Source organism: Lissotriton helveticus, chromosome 4_1 (assembly GCF_964261635.1).
Source record: "Lissotriton helveticus chromosome 4_1, aLisHel1.1, whole genome shotgun sequence".
NCBI classification, from domain to species: Eukaryota; Metazoa; Chordata; class Amphibia; order Caudata; family Salamandridae; genus Lissotriton; species Lissotriton helveticus.
This window is the reverse complement of record NC_136063.1, coordinates 475,021,956-475,048,415: the sequence shown is the minus strand read 5'-3', so window position 1 is coordinate 475,048,415 and position 26,460 is coordinate 475,021,956. Positions and strand designations below refer to the sequence as shown.

General features: G+C 47.2%; 1 protein-coding gene across 1 annotated transcript in view; it reads left to right on the top strand.

The window, feature by feature from the left end:
• Nucleotides 1–26,460, top strand: part of DECR1 (2,4-dienoyl-CoA reductase 1) — a 234,374-nt gene that overhangs the window by 30,007 nt on the left and 177,907 nt on the right. Inside the window, exon 2 of the mRNA XM_078687063.1 lies at nucleotides 3,826–4,028. Coding sequence (XP_078543189.1) covers nucleotides 3,826–4,028 — 203 coding nt within the window. The remainder of the gene's footprint in view (nucleotides 1–3,825; nucleotides 4,029–26,460) is intronic.

The window sequence follows — 26,460 nt, the reverse complement described above, 5'->3', positions numbered from 1 at the left end:
GATCTAAATGCTGTACAATAGTAGACCTAATGCTAAGAATAGGTGGCATTTTATGAACGTGGTTTTGGCTGGTGAACTAACTTCAAACGGGGACAAGGCAAGGTGTGGTGTGCAAAGATCCAGGTTACCTTGCATCAGGAAATAACCTCCTTAAAGGTGGTCCTCTGTTGCTTTACCACGGGACGCATTCCTGTGAGCCTTTGTGAAGGGCCACTTGCACTCATATGAATGCATCGGGAGGCCCACAAACATTTGTTGCATGCTTTCAATACCAAATGTTTTCACGAATGGGCACATATTTTTGTCTCAACCAGCTCGGTCAGCCTGTCCTTCTGATCATCTGCATGCCGGGGTGAGTTCTAACAAAGCAAAACCAAAAGGGATGATGGACGGAGTGTTGAACATTGCAAACACACACCCCCAGTCAACTGATGTGGGTTTAATCCATCATCATTCTTTAGCTCACTCCGCCACCCCAGTTCAGACATGGCCATAAGCAAATCAGTCTGACCCTGTGCCTCATAGGAACAGTCCAGTCCGAACTGCCAAGCCTGTCTACCCTGGACTGGAAACAAGCATCCTGGGACCGGTTTCTGGCTAATCAGCCGTCAGCAGCCAGGCTAGCTTGAATCCAGTGGCAAAGTGAGTAAGGGACCCACGCCTGGGCATACCCTGCCAACGTAGGGCGAACAAAGCAAAACCAAAGGGGATGATGGACGGAGTGTTAAACATTGCAAGCACTCACCCCCAGTCAACTAATCTGGGTTTAATCCATCATCATTCTAGAGCTCACTCCGCCACCCCAGTTCAGACATGGCCATATGCAAATAAGTCTGACCCTGTGCCTCATGGGAACAGTCCAGCCCGAAATGCCAAGCCATGTCTTCCCTGGTCAGAGGAGATGGCGATTAAGAAACAGGGGAAGGCCTGCCGGCCCGGAGAATACCTTTGTATAGTAAAGTTACTAGCCTCGGGCAGACGCATGCATTGCTGCAGAGTATAGAAGAGAAAATACAGGCTTCCATTTCTACTCCTCTTGTACTCGGAAACCCCAAAATTAAAACAGTCCTAAAACTCAAGTCAAAGAATTAAAGCAAAAGAAAAATAACGTGTGTTTAAAAAACATACCATGTATGTTGACGAAAACGAAAGAAACGCGCGTCTGTTTTTTTAAAATGTAAAGATGCCACCAGATAAGCACGTTGTGTTCTGAAAGACCAAAATAAATACAGTCCATACCAGTCCATACACGAGCCAAGGAACGAAAACAAAACAAACATATTGTGTATTTATAAAGTACAAATGCCACCTGATAGCGTGTTTTAGGTGGAAAGCCCAATATACCGAAATTAAAAAAGACAACCAGAGTCAAACAAACAAAGATAACGAAAAAGAATTGCTGGGTGTGTTTAAGAAAACAAAAGACACATACTATTATGCAAATATGCCACCAGATAAGGGCATTTAAGATGCAAAGCCCAAAATAAATACAATTTAAAAACAGACTTAAAGCTATTGCTTTCTTTAAATCTGAAAGTGTGCGACGTGCTCAAAGTGATGCACCCGTGTTGTAAGTATAAAAGCAGGCACCATTTTAAAACAAAGCGCGGCGGTGCACAGTAATTAAAAAAGTAACAAAGTGCTCATACGTGATGTTATTATGCAAGACATCTGAGGGATTTGCTTGTTATTGGTGTGAGCAAGCACAGAGTTGGGCAATAATATGTGAAGCCTTCCTTCCCTATGCCCGTCTCTAAGGTAAACATCACTTACAACGAAACTTTTACAACGCAGTCATTACAACGCAAACTATTACAACGCATTGCGCTGGGGGGGCGCTCTAGGATAGGGAATACGTTTAATTTACTATCCAACACCTTCCCTAGTGTCCACGGGGACTGGAGTTGGAATAGTAAATTAAACTATTCACTATCCAGCACCCAAAAGCGCTATGCGTTGTAATGGTATGCGATGTAAAAACTGCGTTGTAAAGGCAGGAGTTGTAATAGCCTGCGTTGTAACGTCATACAGCCCGTCTCTAAGCACTGGCAGCTCCCCTTTGTGCCTCGCACTGTAAGTTTAGGTGTGCCTGTCTGATTAGGCAGCCTTTAGCATGCTTATTTATGGCAGCAGCCAAGGTCATCTCAAGCTGGAGACTGCAGTGCAGTAAGCCAGCATGCGAGTGGTAGGTAGCAATGAGCCCCCTAAGGTTTTGCTGTGTTTTGACTCTAACACAGCCCTCCTTCTTCATCCGCTTGGCTCCGTTGCTCTGCTGTGACGTCGACACAGGCAGGAGCCTGTTGGCTGATTGGAAGAGAGGGAGAGCCAGGGCAGAGACAATGGGATGGAGGGGCATGGGAAGAGTCTAGAAACTTGTCTACTGTGGTTTATTGATTTCACAAATTTTATTAAGTAGCACACATTCAAACAATGATCAGTGGAATTCTGCCTTAAAAACAGTAGCGCTTATGAAAAGCGCAAATTATGTTTAATAAAAAAAACGACGTTAGCACTGCACTAAGTAGGAGAAGGAAAGACACCGGCTTCTGCACCGAAGACACAAGCATCTTAAAGAAACCAGCAGTGACGGTGCAGAAAGGAACATTTGAACAAAAGAGTTCTCCAAAAATACATATGAAGCATGCAAGTGTAACTAAGCTGTACTTGAACGGTGTTCCTGAGTATTTAATGGAAGTGAGCTATTGGCTGCCTGATCGACTTAGGAGGCAGCAAAGAAGAGCAACACAGGGGTGAGCCAATGGTAAACAGCAGGCGGGAATAAAGTCGGTTTATTGATTACAGCAGGTCTTGCAGACAGTGCATGTGCGCTGACTATGCTCGACCTAAAAATACTCAGACCGCTCTGTAAGCTCTTCCCGAGCTGCATAAACAAAAAGGAAACCCGCTGGTGCAAAACACCAGATGGCTCTTTCTAGCCCTCCCCTTTGTCGGCCAATGGCCAACACCGGCCTCGGGTAGAGAGTGCGGCTGTCTGCCATTGGCCGACCACCGCACCAAAAGGGTTAAAGCCCTAGTAGAGGAAGTATTATTTACCAGTGAGATCTCCGGAGAGCTTTAAAATGTTACTGTTCTGTGGCTGTGATTTGAAAAAGTGCCTGACGCTTAGGAGTCATTAGTCGTGACCTAGTAGGTAACTAGCTCTTTTGTTATATGGTGGATTTCTTTTATCGATATTGTTTTGAGTTCTGATCCTCTTGGAAATGTTATTAACCAATAAATAATAATTGTATTTTTCATAAAGCATAACATAGAAACAGTATTATATTATCACTGCCACTACTACTGGAGTGAAATGGTTTCTGTGAAAGACCGTATTGCACTCAGCAGAAAACAAGCCTAAGCTTGCACACATTATGTATTGAAAAGTGCATCAGAGTTGCGTTTTAAAACTGGTAGATTCTGATTTTACTCTGTGTTCCCACAATTGGCACCTTTGCTTTTGTAAGTGTAATGCAGGTGTTTAGTTAGGAAACTCTGCAATATTCAAGACATTAGACTTTAAACAAGAAGTAAAATGTTTGGGATTTTTCTGTGCTTTTAAGTGCCATTTTGAAATAACTGTTGTTTTGAGAATGCTGTGTTAGGTGTAACCGAAAGTTTAATGACTAATGAAGCAAAAGATGTTCATAACAAAGAAGAAATCATTATTTCCACCCAGTTTAAATATGTCAGAATTCATTTCATGCTGTTGTCCGAAACCCTTGCCCATTAAATATAGCGGTGTATAACCATAAAAATTATACTATGATGAGGAAACATGCGGTATGAACTTATAATAATGCTTGGCTTTTTTTTCTCCCACAGTTATTAAGTCATGGAACAAGACCGTTATGCCAGAGCAAAGACCTTCCACAAGCATCCTTCTTTCCACCCCTGCAAGCAGTGATGCTGCCACCTAACACATTCAAAGGAAAGGTGGCCTTTATAACTGGTGGGGGTACTGGACTTGGTAAAGGAATGACCCTAGCACTTTCCAGTTTGGGTGCGGAGTGTGTCATAGCAAGCAGGTAATCAATGTGATTTTCTTTATTGCTGGTATTCACAATTTTCTTATGATCTGGATTACCAATTCCAAATAGAAACTTGAACTAGCTTCTCCATTTACAATCTTTTTCAACTGCACCAAGGAATGTCAATATGCAGCTGTACCCTTTCCTGCAGGGACATTGCCTAGACCTGCGATGTATGAGTGCCATTTATTGATGTGGCATAGTTGGTGTTTTAGCTATCACATATGCAAAAACCTTAAGAGGACTGTTGGAACTCCTTTCAAGGCGCCACAGGGCATGGAGGGGCTACTGTGCCACACAGTGGTGGTTGAGGCCTTTTACTCCTGATTTCCTGGGTTCCAGCCCACGATAGATCCTGTGCAACAGGGCCAAGTGCCCAGTCAAAGGCTTCCTCTGTGGACAATCCCTTTCCCACCCATTTCTCGTACTATGTAATGAGTTATGCACCATTCACTGGTGGCCGCACCCACGGAATGGTCACTAGTAGGCCTTACTGAAGAGTCCCCTGCGACTCTTGGAAAGTAGTCAAAAGTGTCTTTGGTGCCTCAGCCCCTTTAGCAGCAAGTCCCCCAGGGCTCTACAGGCCCATATCAAGTCTTACCCACTCCTGCAGCGAGGAAGTGTTTAGCGTCTCAGTGGGTGTCCCATCCACGGGTACTTGCAATGCGGCAGTCCTGCAGTGCTGCTTTGTCAGGTTGGGCTGCATGTGATAGGCACAGCAGCTAACAGGAGTCACGGCAGCACTCTGGAGGTGTGGATTCTCCGTGACCATGCGCTGCTGGCTCCAGCAGTGAGCCGAGGTGCTCTGGCGTTTCCACCTCCAAGGTAATTTCATTTCTCTGAACGGGGGGAGGTGTCAATCCTTGCAATACCTATCTGGCCTCAGTGATATAGATAGGCTCACGTCCTCCTCCTTCATCCCACGGTGGGTCGGGGGTATTTCCTCACCGGTTGATTCCGACCCACTTATCGCACTTCAGTTCAAAGGCGGCAGCCTGAACTCCACAAATTAATTAGGGCTCGCAGCCCCTCCAAGCATATGGGGTTGGCATGGCACATGCACACAAGGTGTCAGCCTTTCTCCTGCGTGGCTGACCACACCACAGCGGTCGCTGCTGGAATATGGGTCTGTCGCTAGGCCCGGCAATGGTCTCCGCACTTGTTGGTAGTGTCCCCGTATACGGCATACGGGGTCACTGTACCGCTGCGGTGCAGCCTTCACGTTCCCAGTGTGGCACCTGATCAGTTATCTTTACAGCATCCCTCTCCTGGCATATGGGGCTCACCCACCTGAATTTAAACACTGATAATGGCCTGTTTAGTGTAGCAACCATACCCTCACACTGGGAGTTAAATCCGGTATTTGTAAAGCGCAAATTACTTGCCCCCTTACCCCCTCTCACCAAGGGTCTCAAGACGCTGTGGGCCATCAGGGAGATTAAGTGAGCTATTGCCCAGAGTCACATGGTGCTAAGCTTAACTGCGCCGGAGATCGAACCGTGAGCCCCGCGCTCCGGAGTCCGGCCTTCTAGGCGCTGCACCACGCCTCTCCCTAGATCCCTCTCTACAGAGCACCCCACGGGACCTTGCTCCTTTCGTTGCTGTCCTCTTCCTCACAGAGCACACTTGTCTTGGCAAGCAGGCAGGTCTGCTGCTTCAGACTCTAAATCGGGTAGTCTTAATTTCCCTGGGTGATGCCCCCATACCCAGCAGAGAGACTAGCAGACCTTGGCCCCCTGTCCTGGTCACAGGCAGAAGTCCTACAAGGCTTCCCTTCTTCACACAGCCCGTCTAGCTGCATGACAGATGACAATTTTGAGGTCTCAAATTCCCCTTCTTATAGTCCATTTCCAGACCCTAAATGTGATTTAGGGTCTGGCTGGGTCTTTGAAGTTTTATGGTAGGTTTCTGCTTCTTTTGAAGTGTGCACTTCTCCCTCTCCCTCTTTAAAGGCTGTCTGTCACAGCAGGAGAGACTCTGAAACTGATAGTCCCACAACACAGGCCATGGAAGTGGCTACAGTTCAAACCTGGATGTCTGATACAGTGATATGTGCATTAAAAGGCTAATCTTGGGCACCTAGCCCCACTATTTATGATACCCTTATCAGCCCGTCTCCTTCCTGAGGTGTGTCTAGGCCCTTTCCTTGAGATCTGTCCCTGAGAGAAATATTCGAAGTGTAAATAAGGAAACTCTCTCCCTTCTCCAGTGTATCCCACCCAGCCCACTGGAATTCAGCAATACACATATCTGTCTGAGGGGGGTTCCTCTACTCATATCTTTACCAGTCAGGCCTGGGCTTCCGAAATGCTGCCCAGGGTCCTCCATGTGATGTACATATACATGCAAATTTGCACTCAGTGTATTTACACAGCACACACTTATTCCATCACTGTTACCTCCATGTATTGTGCCACAAGTGCACATACCTTCAGCACACACATTCACTTGGCATCCACTGCTCAGTACTATAGCCTTTCTGTATTGTGCCATGGAGTGCTACATGCAAACACACACCCTACTAACAGATATTTTCTCCCCATGCGCCCATGTCTCAACCCTTTACCATACTTGTATTGTTCTTCTCGCAAGCACACATACACTTAACATATGCTTTCAGTGCCCATACACTGCACAGCACTACATCTCTCATGTAATGTATTTCCCTCTGGTATACATGCACCCACACACACTCAACATGCATGCACTGCTTCATCCCTGCAATGTATCCTTCCCATGCACACATACATTCAGTGCAGAGCCAGGACTCCTGCGCTGTGCAGCAGTTTACTTCTAACTAATGTAGGCTAATGGTGCATTAACCACACAGTAGCGGAACTTTGAAAAGGGGAGTGAGCCTGTAAGCGTCACTCCAGTGACAGGTTAAAAAGGACCAGTTCTCTCCTACTGACCACTGCACTGTATGGTGATCCCAACAAACTCCTGCTGGTGAATGCAGTAGCTTTCTGCCACTTTGAGGTTAGCACTTTGGGCACCCCTCCTGGTCCAAGACCACAATTCATGAGACATGCCTATGTCATGGTGCACACACATGACCCTTGTTTGCTTATGACAAACAAAATCTGCATTTGGCTCCATACAACAGTTTGCAGACTTTTCCATTTAGATTTTCACTAATCCTTTGTGTTGTGACTTTGATTGTTGGATGTTGCACTGTGTGTGCATCTGCTATATCAAAGAAGTCTGTGTTTAATGCAAATAGTCATCTTGCAGCCAGACAGCAATAAAATGATGTCATTTAGGCTGGTGATGGTTTGGAAGTGTCAAATCTCTTTTTCCAGTTTGGGTAGTAGGTGCTTAAAGTGCAGTTTTGGGTTGACCCAACAGTGAAAAGACTTTTCCAGTATTTGTCGGTGTAACAAATGCATATTCAGGGTTATTTTTCCTTTATATGGATCAATTTATGTATTTTAAAATTAAAAACATTTTGCTTAGCTAGCCTGCATAGAATTCATACTTTGACTTGCCCTTCAGGGCCAAGTTAATTACCCTGATAACCAGCTAGCAGTTCAGTTCTCCTCCTAAACATCAAGGCTATCAAGGGGGATTCGCCTTTTCCTGGGACAGCAAACAATTGGAGGGAACATTCTCAATAGGATAATTAGTTTCGGGCCCACGATGATCCTGAGAGTGATACAATGTTAAAAACATGCTAGGCGAGGAGGAGCCAAGCGCCGGCCCAGGATGGCCGCGTGACACCTCGGCTCCGATACCACCAGCCCTAAACCCACCATCCTGCCATCATCCTGCCCTTGAAGCTGGGCATATTAAAGCGTGAGGAGAGCGGTGCCCTCGGTCTCAAAACCCGGCTTCCCGACGACTTCGGGGGCCAGAGTTCTGCGCATCGTGTATTGCGGCCTGATCACAGCTTTGAAGCCGGGGACAAGATTTATAGGGTGACCGCTGCCGGGAGAGAGAAACTCTGCACCCGCACCAGAAGTCGCCGGCCGGGCTGGAGTCACCTCGCCCACATGCACCTGGCTCCCGATACCCCCCCCCCCCACCCCCCCTGTGCATCGACCCTTCTCTGCGACCGGGAAAGAAGCAGCACCGGAATTTGAGGGAGCACAGAGTGAGGACCCATGCCTGGTGAATCCCTGTAGGGAGAGGGGGTGAGTGCTCTTCGAGCTGCTTCCCCCCCCCCCCCCCCCCCCCTTCCCGATCTGCAGAACGAGACCGTGCTACTGGGACTGGCACTGCATGCTGTTCGACCCCATTGTGCACAACAGATCACTTGGCAGCAATTAAGCCAGCCTTCCTGGAACTGTGAATAGGCGGTGGAAAATTGTGGTGCAGTGGAGACCTTGTGGTGGGTACTGTCAACTATAGCGACATTAGGCCGGGTGGTGGTGAGATCGGACGATCAGTGGCGCAGCGCACCTGGGTCATTGATGCAGGAAGGTGCCTGTCCTGAGACGTGAGGTGCACCCCCCGCTTCCCCCCTGCCATCTACCCCTCAGCTGGAATGGGGAAAATTGTGTTGGTTTGACGGCGACTGTGGCTCCCGGCATGACCGGGTGAATCGGGGTGGTGAGGGGCAATCCAGCCCTGCGCCGCAATAACCGCTAGTCTAACACCCACCGAGGAGTACGGAACTGACTGCATCGGCAGGGTGGAGACCACGCAGAAAGACCCTAGCGTCACCACATACATATGACCTCTGCGGTGGAGTCCCGTGGAGGGCACTGCTGAGACACCTGGTAACTGACACCGCGATGGCCACCAAACCCGACGCCGAAAAGCACCAGCCCAGGACGACCAAGGGAATAAGGCATCTGCAGACCAACAAACTGAATCGATACACCCTCCCCAAGGGTTCCCCGTCAGGTCCACGACACGCCCTTATGATGGGAGTGGACTCCATGAGCCCCACTTCGGACCTAACCTTGCATGATGTCATGGCAGCCATTAACGGGGTCAAGTCCTCACAAGGGCAAAAAATGGATTCACTGGAAAATAAAATAGACAGTCTCCATAGAAGTGAATCTCATACAGGCAGATCTCACCAAGGTCAACGAGAGTAAAGTCCTTGGATATAAAGACAGCCAGTCTGATGGACGATGCATCACAGAGCCAGAAGGATGTGCGTGACCTCAAGTCTTTCTACGAAACGGCTGAGCGGAAGCTGGACGACTATGAAGGGAGAGCCAGGCGCAACAACATTCGCATTTTGGGAGATCCCGAGAAGTCAGAAGGTCCAGCCCCGAATCTGTTCATAGAGGAATTATACTAACGTGACTCAAGCCCAAGGGACTGAGTAAATTCTTCACCATCAAACCTGCGTATAGAGTCCCAGGGGTGCGACCGAGGCCCGAGGCGCTTCCGCGGCCGCTGATTGCACGGGTACTCAACTTTAGGGACAGAGACGCTATCCTGCAGGCTGCCCGAATGGGGAACCCCCCCCTACGTTACGAAAATGCCACACTCTCCTTCTTTCCCGACTTCACACAGATGGTGCAGCAACAGTGCAGGAACTTCCTTGCCGTCAAGAAAAAACGAAGAGACATGGGATTCAAGTATGCCATGATGTTCCCGGCGCGTCTGCGAGTAGAGGTCGACGGGAAAGCGTGGTTCTTCGACAACCCTGAAGTGGCATCGGAATGGTTGGACAGTTGTCCGCACAGAGACTTCGATGCGTAAGGCCGAGCTGGAGACCAGGCAGTACAGGAACAGGAGTGAGAGCTGCCGACTGGGTTCCTCGACTGAATCAACATTGATGGTACCGGGGTGACAGACCCCAAGGTTGGACACTGGACTCTTCCTCACTAGTTTATTTTAGACTTGCATATTGCAATATTCAAGGGACAATTTGGCCACGGTAATATGGGTTTTGGGTGGGGGGGGACGGAGTACTCGTCTTCCTCCTCTTAACTTCTTTTAGTTAACTGTTAGCTTTTAGTGTGTAGGGCGACAGGCACTCTGCCAGTTTGGGATGGGCGTACGCCGTGAGCAGGGGTGCAGGGAGGAGGGCAGTTGGGAGGGGTTTGTATTGCTTTTTTACCTTGCATTTGATTCGTTTGTAACCTTTGCATTTGAATTGGTTATTGTATTGAGTTATTCGAAACCATCAAAATGGAAAGCAGAGTTAGGGCGACTTCCACAGGGAAGCAGCAATGAGCGGTAAACAGGGGTCGGGGACAGAGTCCTCAGTTGGAATGTGAACGGGCTTGGAGATAAACTAAAGCGTGGGATGGTTAATTAATTTGTTAGGCGGCACGCCCCGGATGTGGTCCTCTTGCAGGAAACACACCTAGTTGGAAACAAATGCATAGCTCTGCATAGATGAGGGTACAAGATGGTGGCACATGCGGGATTTACCTCCGGTTCACGTGGTGTTGGTATACTTATCAAGAACACATTCCCCTTTACAATACAGGCCATGTGGTCGGATGTACGGCTCAGATATGTAGGGGTATTGGGCCAATGGGAATGTAAGACAGCCACATTCGTCGCTACGTCCCGCCTGGTCTGCAAACCGACAAATTTAAGGATTTGGGCACCATATTCTTAACGTTCCCATTAGGTATCCTGGTACTGGGGGGAGACTTCAACACAGTAGTGGCCGGGGAGATTGACAGGCACCCGCCGGGAATGCTTAGACCACACCAAAGGTGGCTGACTGACTTCTTTGAAACAGTGAGAGTGGTGGATGAGTGGCGGATGCATAACCCTAACAGGGCACAATGCACAGCTGTATCGAGCGCACATCACAGTCTGTCACGTATTGACTACATCCTAATTCCGGCGTCCCATGCTCATACTATCCTGGAGGTGAGACATCTGGGATGGGGCATTTCAGATCACTCCCCAGTGTGGCTCAGACTGGAATCGGAACACACGAGCGTTGGCAGGGTAGCCCTAATCAACCCGTGGTATTTGAAAGACCCGACTACCCGCAAGGACATCATCAAGGCTACTGATAACTACTTTCACGTGAACAGAGGCACGGTTGATTCAGCACAGACTCTATGGGAGGCATATAAATTGGTCATAAGGGAAGAGGTACTCTCCCTGATTGCCGGGAAGAAGAGAGACAGGCAGGCAGAATTAACAAGGGCGGAGGAGGACGTGCTGAAATCGGAGGAGGAGATAGCCCGGGGAGTGTCCTCGGAAAACCTTCACTTACTGAGACTGAGACAGGATGAGTTCAACAGTATGGTCAAAGAGAGAGCTAGAGCACAGAGTAGAGAGGTCCAGAGCGGGGTGTATGACTTAGGGGATAAGGCGGGAAAGTTGATTGCCTGGCTGGATAGGAAAGAGTGGGCGTCACGATTGGTGCCCGAGTTGCAGGAAGACGACTCTAATCCCATCACTGACCCGCAGGCTATCGCGGATACATTTGCAGACTATCACCACTCAGTGTATAGCACTACAGGCAGATACTCTGAAGAGGACAATAGAGAGATGATCAAAGACATAAGGCTACCCATGCTCTCAGACGAAAACAGGGTCTACGTAGAATCCCCGCTAACGAATGATGAAGTGGCACAGGCAATGAGAGGAGTGAGTTCCGGGAAAGCGATGAGGCCCAACGGGATTCCCGTTGAGCTTTATAAACTGAATTGCAACAAGCTCGCCCCCCACATCCGTTCAATGCTGGTGGAAAGCAGAGATAGAGGAATTCTCCCATACGACCAAAGAGTGGCCAATATAGTTCTCCTACATAAAGGCGGCAAACCTAGAACGACCCGTACCTCCTACAGGACAATATCGCTCCTTAACGTGGAGCCCAAAGTCCTCGCAAAATTGCTAGCCACGCGCCTAATCAAAGTAATCACCGCACTGGTCCACCCAGACCAGTCGGGCTGTATGCCGCATCGCAATACCGCACTCAACCTGCGCAGATTGCATGGTGTATAGGGTAGATCACCTACCATACTGGAACCGGCGGCGCTGGTCTCAATGGACGCTACCATGGCGTTTGACATGGTTGAGTGGCCCTACTTGTTTGCGGTGCTTGATAAATTTGGAATCTGCCCAGAGTTCGCAGGTTGGATCAGTCTCCTGTATTCTGATCCTATGGCCCAAGTGGTGGTGAATAATCGGAAATCTGCGGATTTCCGGCTGAGCAGGGGCACTCGTCAGGGTTGCCCCCTGTCTCCGCTCCTCTTTGCTCTGGCACTGGAGCCTCTGTCAGCCTGGATTAGACAATACAGCTCTATCTTTAGAATGAGGTGGACCCTGGACTGGGAAGACAAGATATCTCTATATGCAGACGATATCCTTCTCTATCTCACTACCCCAAGGGCATCCTTGATTTGTCTTTTAGATGTGCTAGTTATATTTGGAAGACACTCTGGTTTCACGGTCAATTGATCCAAATCAGTAGTTCTTAAGGGCGACCCGCCGGTGATACCGCCGAACTACCCCATACAGATTACACCTGATGGTTTCCGGTATCTCGGAATTTAAGTGACGCTGGATTCAAGACTGCGTTATGCCCGTAATCTCGACCCGCCTCTGCAAAGACTTAAAAGCGATGTCACGCGTTGGAGGTCCCTCCCTCTTTCCATGCTGGGAAGGGCTGTCCTCTTCAAGATGATAGCCCTTCCTCGTTTCCTGTACGCGCTCCAAAATACGATGGACTTAGTCCCGGTGTCCTACTTCAAGTAGATAGAGAGTCTCCAAAGGATGCTACTCTGGGACGGAAGACCCCGCATTGCGTTTTCAAAGCTGACTCTCAACTGGTATGACGGAGGTATCAGTCTCCCCGACCTCAGAAAGTACTATTTGGCGTCCCAGCTAGCGGCCATTAATCATGAGATATATGGCAACCCGGAGGATCCCGGATATGCCATGGATAGGTGGCTGCTACCGGGGGGAGACTACACCATGGCTTTGTATGCCAAACCCGGTAGGTTCCCACTGACTGGTCCCACAGCTCACGCCGTCCAGACCTGGCATGCTGTTAATAAACGCCTAAATTGGGAGGGGAAACTCACATTGGCCACACCACTGTGGAATTCGAGGAGACTAGGGAGCCTCTGGAAATCTTAAGGGATTTGATAAGTGGGACCTCATTGGGATCACACGTATCAAGGACATCTCGGGGGGGGGGGGGGGGCACAGTATTTCCATTCGCATCACTGAAAACACAATACTGCTTGATGCATACAGAATATTACCGTTATCTTCAAATCTGCCACGTGTTACTCACACATATCCCTAACACTGTGGCGCTCCCAGAAGCCTCTCCCCGAGAAGATAGAGTGCTAGACGAACACATCCCAGAGAAAACTATTACCCTCATTTATAGAAAACTAGTCCATAACATGGATGATCCACTGCAGACTCTGAAGGGAAAGTGGAACAGTGACGGCTTAGAGCTAGATGATGAGGATTGGCAGAAGCGGTCTCCTCCCCAAGAGTAGTAGGGATACAAGCCAGGCTGAGATTTGTGCAGCTTAAAATAATGCTTAGGGTCTATGTCACAGGACCCGGATTCGTTCGCTTGGGGCGGGCCGAAAGCGGAGCGTGTAGACGGGGGTGCGGGGAAGTCGGAATATGTATGCATGTCCTGTGGAACTGCCGGATTATTGAGGAGTATTAAAAAAATATTCACCACACATTGCGGGCAGTACTAGGAGTGGATATGCAGCCAGAGGTGCATAGATGTTTGTTAAACTTTTGGGAGCCTATAGATCTCAACACATATACTAAGCAGTGGGCGACATCAGCGTTCACGGTGGCAAAAAGGAACATCGCACAGCTGTGGGTGGCGGGTCAGCCACAACCTACTAGGGAGGTGGAGGGAAGATCTGGACTAGTGCATGTACAGGGAAAAATCAGTCTAAGCAACTAGTAGGATCCCCGGGAAGTGGAGCAATGTCTGGGGAGCCTGGACCGGTACAGAGGTGATATCTGTTCCCCGCCCAGTCAACAAGTTGATGATGAGACTCTTGTTACCCCTTAAATAAAGTGATGTGATAACGGTGATGTATTTTGAAATGTATAAGAAATTGCTGGGAAAGTGCTGAAGTCGCCTGCCTGTAACTAATGATGTGGTTCAGTCGAATTGTTTAATAAAAATAAATAAAAATAAAAATATGCCAGGCAGCACCAATTCCCTGAATTTTTACCCAAAGGAACCGGTTGCTGGAGTGGCCCGGTGAGAGGTAGAGTGCGGGGGTAGGAAATAGCTGTGAGGGAAATCTGAAATGACAAAGGAATATTTATTAGTAGTGTGTATGTGTTACCCCCTTACACCTGTCTCAACTGATCCAATTGCTTTTACACCTGTAATTAATGAGAGGTGAAGTTCTGTAAATTATATCACAGGTTTACATTCACCCTAGAAGGACGCCTGCACAAACCAAGAATGATGCCGGCTTGAAATCAGCAAGTGCACTTGCATATATGCAACAATTTAGAGCATTAAATGAATTATATATTAATGCAAACCTAGTTCTCATAAATGTACTCCTAAACTATTTACCTGGCAACTTTCAGTACTTGAATTGTCTGTAATTTGTGTCCCACTATTTTCTCAGTTATCATGGTATTACACATACAACCCTTTACTATAAAGCATTAAGTTCCCCAGTGTCAAACCCTGCAAATGTTTTTGTGCATAGATCAGTTGGTCTGCAAATGAGACTTTCTCAAGCTTCCATTTGAAGACATAAAAACAGTTCTCTACCTCCCAAAGCAGTAGGCCTTATCCAGTATTATGGGTATCTTTCATAGATTCACATGCCTGAATCATTCCCCGTCGTCGGGGTGGGAGTCGCCGGTACATAAATAAAGTAATGTCATATAGACCTATATACATAGTAATGGGCCAGAGGCCTCTCATAAGTAATATATCCATGTCGACGGTACCTTCTGGATCAGTCTTCGACGTCCCTCCGTTGACGACCACCTCGTCGACGGGCTCGATGACGACACAGGAACCTACCTTGAAAAGTGCATATGTTCACTTAAAAATTACTAAGCGCATTCTGACACCGGATCTAACCTCTCCGAGCAGAGTCCAGGCTTTACCACCTGCGCATCTGATCGATAACGAAGACTCGGATGAGGGTTCTATGTTCCAGACAGCTACTAGCCCATCTGAACTGCACGTAAAATATCACAAGAGTTCAGATTATGAAGAACAAGAGCAGGACGAACAAACGGATTACCAGGAGGAATTCCAGCCTCCTCCTCCTCCTCAACCTATGGTGTGTCTTCCTGCATCAATAGTCACGGATCTGCAGTTCTTGATTGCGGACTACAAACAGAGGTTTCCCTCTACACCTCCACCACCTTCAGTGGTTACGCCTCCGCCTAGACCTCGACCTCCACCTCTAGTGCTTCACCCGGATCCTGCTCCTGCACAGCATCCTCCATCCTCTGATGATGAAGAAGAGGAGCAACAGCAGGAGGAAGGGGAACTCCAGGACTTACATGACGAGTGGGATGATTACGTCATTCCATGTCCAGCATCTCCTGTGCCAACACAAGCCGATTCGCCCCCAGAGGACATTGGGGGATTCCATAATATCCTAGAAAGGGCGGCTTTGCGTTTCAAGATTCCAATAACTACCCAAAAACAAGACTGCTTTCTTTATGATTTCAAGGAACCGTTCAAAAAGGCTGTTAGGTCCATACCTATCATAGACTACATGTGGGACCAAGGGGTTAAGATCATGCAAAACCCTTCTTCCTTGCCCCCAGTTCTGCCCAGGCTGGACAAGAAATATAGGGTTCCAGACACTGCTCCAGCTTGCCTTACTGGCCATCCCAAGCCGGACTCTGTCATTACCCAAGCAGCGCAGCGCAAATAAAAAAATCCTTCTGCTGCTCTAACTGCGCCACCGGATAAGGAGGGACGAAAACTGGACAATATTGGGAAGCGGCTTTCTTCGATGTCCGCGTTGACAGTGCGAGCTGCAAACTCCATGGCACTGTTAGGACGTCACAACCGTCAAATGTGGGCTGATATCGCCCCATATTTGGGACCATTGTCGGAGGAAGAAAAAGAAGAGGCAAAAAAGATTCTCTTAGAAGGCGAACGCTCAGCCTCCGAGATGATTGACTGTGCAATGGATATCTCATCGATGGGTTTCTGCCAGCTAGCTGGGGCTGCGATGCTAAGACGACAAGGCTGGCTCAAAGCAACTACCTTCCTGCCGGAAGTGCAAACTAAGGTGCTCGACATGCCTTACGATGGCCAACTTCTATTTGGAGCACACATAGATGAGGCGCTTCAAGGTATTAACAAAGATACCGATACAGCGAAGGCACTGGGTACCCTCCAGTTTAAAAATCCTCCCTTTCAGGGCTCCAGAGGGAGAGGCCAATCTTCAAGAGGAGATTTTCAAGGTTACCGGTCCTCGTACAGCTCAAATCAGCAGTACAAACCCCAATATCAGCGAAGACAACAACAGTCGTCCTACACAAAGTCTTCCTTTCGTGGTAGAGGAGGAAAGAAGGACACAGCCAGAAGACAATGACTTCTCTTGCCACAGGTCTCCACTTCTTCTCTGCCATGCAAAGTTGGAGGAAGAATTTCATCTTTCCTACAAAATTGGAGAAAAATCACTAAGGATCGATGGGTCTTCCAACTAGTTCAATTCGGACACTCTCTGGAGTTCATAGAAACTCCGCCTCAAACTCCTCCTCGCCCAATGCTCCACAAGAATTTACATCTGCTGCAATTGGAGCTCTCACTAATGCTCCAGAAAGGTGCTATAGAAAGAGTCCCTCGCAATCAGAGAGGCAAGGGTTTCTACTCCAGATTCTTCTTAATTCGGAAGAAAGAGAAAAAATGGAGACCTATATTGGACTTAAGAAACCTAAACAAGTATCTCAAGAAACAGTCATTCCGTATGGTGTCCATTCAGGAGGTGCTAAAACTCCTCAATGCGAACGACTTCATGGTGTCTCTAGACCTTCAAGACACTTATTTTCACGTGCCTATCCACAGAAATCACAAGCAATACCTCAGGTTCGCTGTGGCAGGCAAACACTACCAGTTTCGGGTGTTACCCTAAAGCCTGAAGTCGGCACCACGCATTTTTACAAAATGCCTGTCTCCAGTAGCAGCGTACCTCTGGCAACAACATCACCAAGTCTTCCCATACTTGGAAGACTAGCTAGTCAATGCACCTTCTTTTGCAGGCGTGACCAAGTCCTCCAACGCCTGTCTTCAACTTTTCAACGACTTGGGCCTTACTCTCAATCGAGACAAATCCGTCCTTCAGCCTTCCCAGCGTCTCACTTTACTAGGCGCTGTCCTAGATACGGCTCAGAAGAAAGCATTCCCTTCACAGGAGCGTCAATCCAAGCTGGCATCCTTGGCGTCCCGTGTACAAACCAGAAGAACCCTCGCGGTGCGCCTTTACAAGTCCCTGCTGGGGATGATGTCTTCTTGCATCCTGTTAGTTCCACACTGCCGTCTTCATATGCGTCCTCTTCAGGAAGCGCTATCCACTCAATGGATCCAGTGTACAGGATCATTCGAAGATGTAATCCGAGTGACTCCTCCCATGGTAAAAGCTCTACAGTGGTGGATTCACCCACAGAACCTTATGCGAGGTATGCCGTTCCTGCTTCCAGTCTCACCGCATATTATAACAACAGATTGGAAGGTTGGGGGGGGGCGTTCCTCCAAGAACTCAGATTCAACGGACAGTGGTCCTTTGCCGAAAGACAACTGCACATAAACCTTCTCGAGTTAAGAGCAGTTTACCTGGCGCTTCGAGCGTTCCTGCCTCGGATCAAAAACTCCCCAGTGCTTGTGAGGACAGACAACACCACCACAATGCACTATATCAACAAACAAGGGGGGACTCGGTCTCGGACGTTGTCTCACGAATCTCAAAAGATCTGGAACTGGCTACTTCTTCACAACATTTCCCTTCTGGCAGAATACGTCCCTGGAACGGACAATGTCCTTGCAGACTCACTGAGCAGACAGCGCTCTGTGTGCCACGAGTGGGAGCTGGACCACCAACTTCTCCCGATGGGGCAGGCCTCACCTGGATCTCTTCGCAACCAGACACAACGCTAAATGCCAACATTACGCAAGCTGGCGTCCCCAGAAGGGGTCTCTAGGGAATGTATTTTCGATCGCATGGTTCAACGTCTTTGCATACGGATTTCCTCCATTTCCCCTGATTCCCAGGATCCTCAGGAAGCTTAAGGCGGAATATTGTATCCTGATCTTGATAGCTCCAGCGTGGCCGCGCCAACACTGCTCCATGGAGCTTCATCACCTATCGCTGGAACTGCAGATCCCATTGAAGCCGTGCCCCTATCTCCTCACAATGACAAGTCCAACATCCGGATCCAGCATCTCTCAAATTATCGGCTTGGCTCCTGAGTTCAGAGAATTCCAGAACTTAAACATCCCGCCAGATTGCAGAGCTGTTCTAGCCCGGGCTCGGGCCGACAGTACCAACAAAACGTATTCCCTAAAATGGAAAATGTTCTGCATGTGGTGTAAATCGGAGAAAATACATCCCTTTTCTTCATCACCTGCACATATCTTACCTTACCTTCTTCATTTGGCAAATTCAGGTCTGGCTCATGCTTCAATAAAAGTTCACCTGGCTGCCATATCTCGTTTCAGACGTTCCTCAGCTGGTACTTCCCTCTGGTCCAGCAGACTCCTAAAACAATTCCTTAAAGGCTTGTTCAGGACATTTCCTCCGGTGAAGTCTTTACCGCCTGCCTGGCAGCTGAACATTGTGCTTGCTCAATTGATGAAACACCCCTTTGAGCCAATACACAAAGCTAATATCAAATATCTTTCCTGGAAAACGGCTCTTCTATTGGCGCTTACCTCAGCGAGAAGAGTACGCGAACTCCAAGCCTTTTCAATTCAAGACCCTTTCCTCCAATTCAGGCAGGACAGAGTGATTCTGAGGACTAATCCTAAATTTATTCCAAAGGTCCCGTCTGACTTTCACCTTAATGAGCCTATAGTACTGCGGTCTTTCTTCCTGAATCCACATTCCACAGCAGAGAGGTCTCTCCACTCTCTTGATCTCAAACGCTGTCTGAAGTTCTACTTCCACAGAACAGAGACATTTCGAAAATCTAACCAACTCTTCGTTGCCTTTAGCAGACCTAGGAAAGGTCTTCCATTGTCTAAGCAGAGCATTTCACGTTGGATCTCTGCAGCTATTGCTTTCCGTCATCAGCAAGCAGGACATCCTCTGCATTCCAAGGTTCGTGCTCATTCCACTAGAGCAGTCTCAACCTCCATGGCGCTCTTTGCGGGAGTGCCCAACATTGACATCTGCAGAGTGGCGACATGGAAGACGCCTCATACGTTCACCAGGCACTACTGCTTGGATACTGAACTTATGAAAGATGCAGCAGTGGGACAAGCTGTGCTCCGTCCTCTATTTCACTAGAGGTGAGCCTTCTCTTTCATCCCACCTTCCTACTGTCTACGTGCACATTTCTCTCTACTATTGCATTTTGGTACCTTTTGCATTTCACAATTGATATGTTATTATCTAGTGAGATTTACTGCTGTACCATTCGAAATGTGCTTGTTATTGCTTGCTATTCTGATTCAGGCATGTGAATCTATGAAAGATACCCATAATACTGGATAAGAAATGCGTTACTTACCTGTAACTGCAGTTATCCAGTATTGGTATCTTTCATAGATTCACATGCAACCCACCCACCTCCCCTGGAAGGGCTCACCTTGGTTCTCTCAGTAATATACTACTTAGCACTGTGATTACAAAAATCTGAGGGACCAGAGTTCCTTCCAGGAAGGTTCTAGAGGGTGGTGATAGCTGATTGGCTCTTGGCCATAGTCTGGTCCTTTTAGTCTGGTCCTTTTCACAAAAGGACATGGATATGTTACTAATGAGAGGCCTCTGGCCCATTACTATGTATATATGTCTATATGACATTACTTTATTTTTGTACCGGGGACTCCCACCCCGACGACGCAGAATGATTCAGGCATGTGAATCTATGAAAGATACCAATACTGGATAGCTGCAGTTACATGTAAGTAACGCATTTCTTTCAAGTCATCCATTGTATCATAGTTTTCTTTCAAAGTAACACCTTCTCCCCTATGGATTCTTGAATCAAGATTCAGTCAGCTGCTGTCAACAATGTTATGTCTTTCAGATGAAGCATTTTCTTTCATATTGTCTCGAATTACCAAACATTTCTTTAAAACAGCAGTGCTTTTCCCTTCTGAAGGCGTGAATGGAATTGCATGTTCACTCTCTTGCCTTGTATCCTACGAGAATGCCAGCCTAGAGTACTTGCCTGTCGTGTCTGACAGCTAGGTCTGAATCTGGGAACTCTTTCAGCATTTCTGTCCTCCAGTTTCTCAGGGGACAGATTTCGAGAAGAAACACTGCTGCCTGCTCTGGATCTTTCAGAGGGTCTCAATACTACCAGGGTCTTGCTCTCTCCTCTGGGGCCATAGTCAAGAGGTTTTCTCTCTGCTCCTCCTCACTCCCCTCCTCCTCATCCATTTCCTCATCCACCTTTTTAGCCGTGGCATGCAACTGGCTCTCCTCCTCCCAGGCCCTGAGGGTCTTCTGGAGTTTCTGCTTCTTTGAGCTCGTGGATGTTGAAAGCCCCCTCTCTCTGCAGAATCCCTTGAGCTCAGCCACCGTGTAGCTCTCCGGGTTTTTGAGCTCAAACACCATGATTGCAAACCATCATAGGTGCACAAAATCAGGCGGAATGGAAGTCAATTTGGAAAAAGCAAAAACGGCCAATCAAGGAGAATTCAGAAAAAGGTTGAATCTGATGCCAGATTATTTATATAGGATTTTAGTATTACACTAAATTACTGAGTGGCACTTTGCAAACAAAAGTACTGGATCCCATTGCTGCCACCAATGTACAAAATTGGGTATTTGATTTAGAAGGTGAATACCCCTTTCAAGCAGCAACCACAATCCTTGTCAGCGTGAACTACAAAAGTCACTAAATTAACCTGTGCTTAATCCTCTGGCTGCCTGGCTCAGTATTTATGCAGCACACAAACAGTAATAATGTGAAAACTCATCACAAGGAAAATCCCTCACTAATTTAGAAAAATAGTGAATATTTTAATTAACAAAATGAGACCAAAAATGACAAGAAACAATCATTAGAAACAGAGATATGCAGCTTAAAGATTTTAGGTAAGTAAAGTGCCTGAAGGCACCAAGCGTCACTTCAAAGTCATCTGCTAGACCGGGTGAAAGTCACAAGTTTAGGCCAATTGTTATGGATCGCTGCCCGTATATAGGGACCAGACTAGTTCTGCTGAAAAAAGTTATCTTCTCAAAGTCTGGTGCGAAGACTCCACTTCAAGGTAGAGGAGGCTGTGAAGAGCAGGCAAAGCATGGTGGAATGGGATCCGTGTAGTGTGAAGAACAGGCCTGACTTAGCGTTTGTAGTCTCTGTAGCTCGAAGATCCGTCAGGGCCTCGCAGATGGTCCTTGCTGGGTCTTCACATTAGTAGTCACTGCGGGCTGTCGTTTGCCGTAGTTTGAAGTGCAGATATCCTGTAGTGGAAGAGTCTGGTTCACCAGAGCTTCGCATTGGCGGTCGTTGGAGGCGGCAGAATCTCGACATGAACAGGTCCATTCGCAGTCGCGAAGAGCCAAAAACCTCACGATTTTTTATTTCTTCAGAGGAGTGCACTGTGATGCCAGTCAAGCATTCAGGACCTGGGGAGGCATCACTTGAGGATCAGGGACTCACTCTAGCAGAGGTCAGCAGGACTCGGACAAGTCCTGTTGCAGGTCCAGGCAGGTCCTAGTTGCAGCAGGTCAGCTGGGCACTTGCAGGGATGCCTCTGGAGCTGGTTGTGTCCCTGTAGCTCAGGACAGGAGGTCAGTCAACTGACCCTTGAAGTCATACTGGTAGCCCTGGGTTCAAGGTGATCGTCGTCTCTCCTTTAAGCAGCAATTCAGCTATTGAGCAGCAGGGCGGTCCTCTGGGGAGCAAGAAGGCCTCAAGCAGCAGGACAGTCCTCCTGTAGAACAAGGTAGGCCTCAAGCAACCTGGCACTTTTCAGGAGTATAAGGTACTCTTTCTGAAGTCTTTCACAGGTTCAAGAGTTTACTGAAGAGGTGGTTCTGGGGGTCCGGTATTTATACCTGGCGGTAGCCATTGAAATGGGGGTGACATCCTGGCTACCACCAAGTCTGGCTCTGAAAGTTCTTCTCTTCCCTTCCCCTGCAAAGGCTCCAAGTACTCTTGGTTGACAAGACTGGTGTCCAGTCCACGTGTGTGTGTGCTTGAGGCAGCCCTTTGAAATGTGAGTGGAGAAGGTGAAAGCCCTGACCCCCCTTTCCTAGAAGAACAGCCCATTCCGCCAACACCTAGTCCCCCTTTGTCTCACTGTCTGGGAGGAGTATGCAATGGCCAACTGCCAAACTATTCACTGTCATGTAACACAGGCAGCAGGCACCACATGGTTAGGACAAGAAAATGACAACTTTGGAAAAGTATCAAAATTTGGATGGTGCCTCCCAGACCATCGATCAAATGACACTTAAATGGAAGAAACCAAAATATTGTTTCCTCTGTTGTCTTTAATTTGACCTATTATTTTTTCTATCTTTAACCCAGGGTATACACTCTGATATGTCACTCCTATGTGTATGGTTTTTAGACCTTTTTATAGAATAAATCACTGATCCTTTTTCTTGAATCATAGCATTTTTTCTTTGCTTGGTTTTATAAAAAGCTTTTTAGGAAAAACATTCTATACGTTTACAGACATGATAACAAGAGACAAAACTTGTATAAGAAACAAAACTAACATGACAACATTTCTTGGATACATGTGGAGGATTAATCCAGAAGACAATTTATATATAACAAAAATGTCACCACATCTTAAATACGGTTAAATGATTAGTTTGCGAGCGTGCAACAAAACATGTAAAGTTGCCATTTATATGTTTTGTTGCAACAGAGAGAACAATATTTTGGTTTCTTCATTTAAGTGTCATTTGATCGATGGTCTGGGAGGCTCCATCCCTACTTTGATTCTTTATGCACTGATTTCAGCCTCCACAGTCCACAACTGAATCACTCCCCACTTCAGGAGATATGAACTTTTTAAAGTGGCATTTTCAGAATTGTGACCTAAATTCTGACTTTACCATTACAAAGAGTTTAAAATTACAATTCATTTGAGTCCATACTTGACATCCCTAACTTTTCCCAATCGAAAGTTAGCATTGTTTAATATAATAAGATAACCCAATGTTCTCCAATGGGAGAGATAGGCCTTGCATTAATGAAAAACAATTTCTGAATTTTTCACTACCAAGACAGTTAAAATTTAAAAACACGTCCTACTTTTTGAATACACTGCACCTTTCCCTGTGGACTGTTTGGAGCTTACCTTAGGGGTGACCTAAATGTATTAAAAACGAAGGTTCAGACCTGGCAAAAAAGTTTATTTGGGTAGAATTAACAGTGTAATGCTCCCCTACAAGTGGCAGTGATAGCCTGAGACACGTTTTGTAAGGTTAATGTAGTGGGTGGCAAAATGAGGTGTACCATTTAAGTACAAGCCCTGGATGCATGTAGTACCATTTACTATGGTCCTACAGATACATCAGATTTGCCAATCGGGGTGAGCCAATTGTACCAATTGCCTGATGGACAGGGCGTAAGTGCATGGAACATCACCTGGTGGCCTCTGAACTCGAGCCCACACCAACAGGCCACGCCTGCAACCTCGGCATCATCCTGGACAGGAAACTCACTATGAAGTGCCAAATCAGTGTGTCTCCTCCACCTGCTTCCACACCCTTCGCAAGCTCTGCAAGATCTTCCGATGGCTCCCTGTGAACACAAGGTAAACCATCACTCAAGCCCTAGTCACCAGCTGGCTGGACTACAGCATCGCGCTCTACGCAGAAGTCACCACCCAACACTTGAAGAGACTCCAGATGATACAGAACTCCGCTGCCAGACTCATCCTTGACTTCCGCAAACAAACCCACATCACCCCCACTTGAGGAGCCTCCACTGGCTCCCCATCCAGAAAAGATGCAAATTCAATACTCTGACACCTCTACAAGGCTGTCCACGACCAAGGACCAGCATACTTTAACTAATTCCTGAACTTCCACTGGACCGCCAGATACCTGCTCTCCGCCTCCCTCACACACACCCCCTGTATCCACCGAAGCCACTTTTCCTACCTCACCGCCAGGTCCTGGTATGACCTTCCCCTCCTCCTCTGAACATCATCCTCGCTCTCAGAATTCAGAAAGTAAGTCAATACCTGGCTTTTCAACTAATCCCAGCTACAACCCGGCACCAGGATACATTTGCAGGGAATTTGCCCTGCTCTACAAATCCAAATTGAGTGATTGATGTTTTAGGGAGAGAGCACAAGCACTTCAGCACTGGTTAGCAGTGGTAAAGTGTTCAGAGTCATAAGGCCTACAAAAATTAAATTCAGAAAACAGGAAGGGTGAAGGCAAAACATTTATTGTGACCCTGCAGCGAGAGCCAAGTCCAGCAGGTGAAGGAAGCAGAATGTTGCCCAAAAACATATTCACTTCTACAAATATCTGCCTCCAATATTATTGACACTTGTGACAGCTGGCAAAGGTATGTACCATATCCGCATCTGCAACCCATATCTAAAGCAGTGTGAGGCTGCTCAACCCCTTCATTTATATAACCTTTTTGTGGTATTGTATAGATCATGTACTAGTTTGTATTGATAAATTGTGAGACTTGAAATATTAACTATAATGTTACCCAGAACACTGCTAGCATACGTTTATTCCAGGGAACACAGATTCATCCAATTTGGCAGTCCACCCGCTGTCAAGTGCTGCAGGATATTGGAATGCTCAGTCATAAAGGTTATGCATATGCCTGGTCATCTACTTACAGAATGAAGTTGCTAGTAAATCAATTAAAGAAATGGGAGTAATATTTGCTTGGTACTTGCTTGAAAGATTCCTGCATTTTTAGGAACCTAATAAGGCTGAATTCAAATTTGCATAATCGGAAAGTAGCTTTTAGAATGGTAGTATTATTAAACCTCACCCCCTCAAATGATTTTCCCACCCATTCCAAAGTAGAATTTTGATACTGACTGACAAACAGGTTATGGTAGAAATTATGTAAAAAAGATTAGTCTTTAGTAATAGAAGGCGTGTTTAGCCTTTTAGCCCTGACTTGCCAAAGAGGTGTGTAAAGGGGCCACAGCTATAAATCTGGTCTTATTAACATCCTTTTTTTTTTAGCACTTTATCATTTTCCGACATATACATAACAAAATGTCATCTTCACAATTGTTCATTCACAAACATTAACAGTATGGTACCATTGTGCAAAGTCATGCACAGAATATGCAGCGGAGCAAAATAAAATATACAATGTATGCCCATTACATGATAGCCTTCTTTGGACACGTCACACTACAATGTACATGACCGCATTACATTATTTGCATGAAGTCTATGTAAAGTACTGTATTACATCATACATTTCAGCCCACTCCGGTCGGAACTATTCCATCAGGTGTGTGGCTAGGGGTGACGGGCTCCAGGCTCTGCAAGTATGTCTTGAGCGAAACCCATATATCTTTCGGTCGGGACCTGGGAGGGAGCAATGTGGCGTACAGTTAACAGTTTGTGTTGCAATAACTAACACTAGCAAGCCATACATCTGTTGCAGGGAGAATTCTGCTGCCCCATCTAATGGCTATCTCGCACTTAGCCAAAAGCAGCACCAGCACAATGAACTTGCCTAGTTTAGCTTGGCTGGCGTCATGTACGCCCTCCATGGATATTTAAAATGTATCAGCTTATGCCTGATTTTAAGGGAGATCTCCCTAATCTGAGAACAGCAGAAATCCCACTGGTCATCTAGGATGGCGTGCCCCAGGTCTCGCTCCCAGGCTGCTGGAATCTTGGTGTCGTGGCTCTGGACCAGAGTCATGTTGGCCTTGTATAACCTCGAAATCAATTGGCTCCCGTCAGAGTTGGATATTAAAAGAGATAAAGGCGCGAAAGACTGCGGTTCCAGTTGGTATTCCGATATTTTGGAACGCAGTGCCCTGCGAACCCTACTAAAAACAAACTGATCCATGAAGGTCAATCCGGCTCCCATACCCCCTCTAGTACTATCAAATACATTCCCGCCTGGGAACAGGTGGCCAAACTTTATCATGGAGTGGGATTGAAGCACTCACAGAACTAATTTCTTTTCTGTAATAGGGAGCCATGGGTTGCTTGTAATGGGGATTTCTGAGGAGTATAGGGAACTGCTCACGGTTACTCGCGAGAGTTTGTGCCATGCCCAGCTCGAGGTGGACACTGTCTGAATGTCCCTGGGGTTGCGGGGAAATCCCTGAGGCAAAATGGCGTGGAGTGGAGTCGGTAGCACCAGGTCAGATTCCGGCTTACTGTAGGGGATACGCGCATTTGGATGATCGAATGAGTGAGCAACGCTG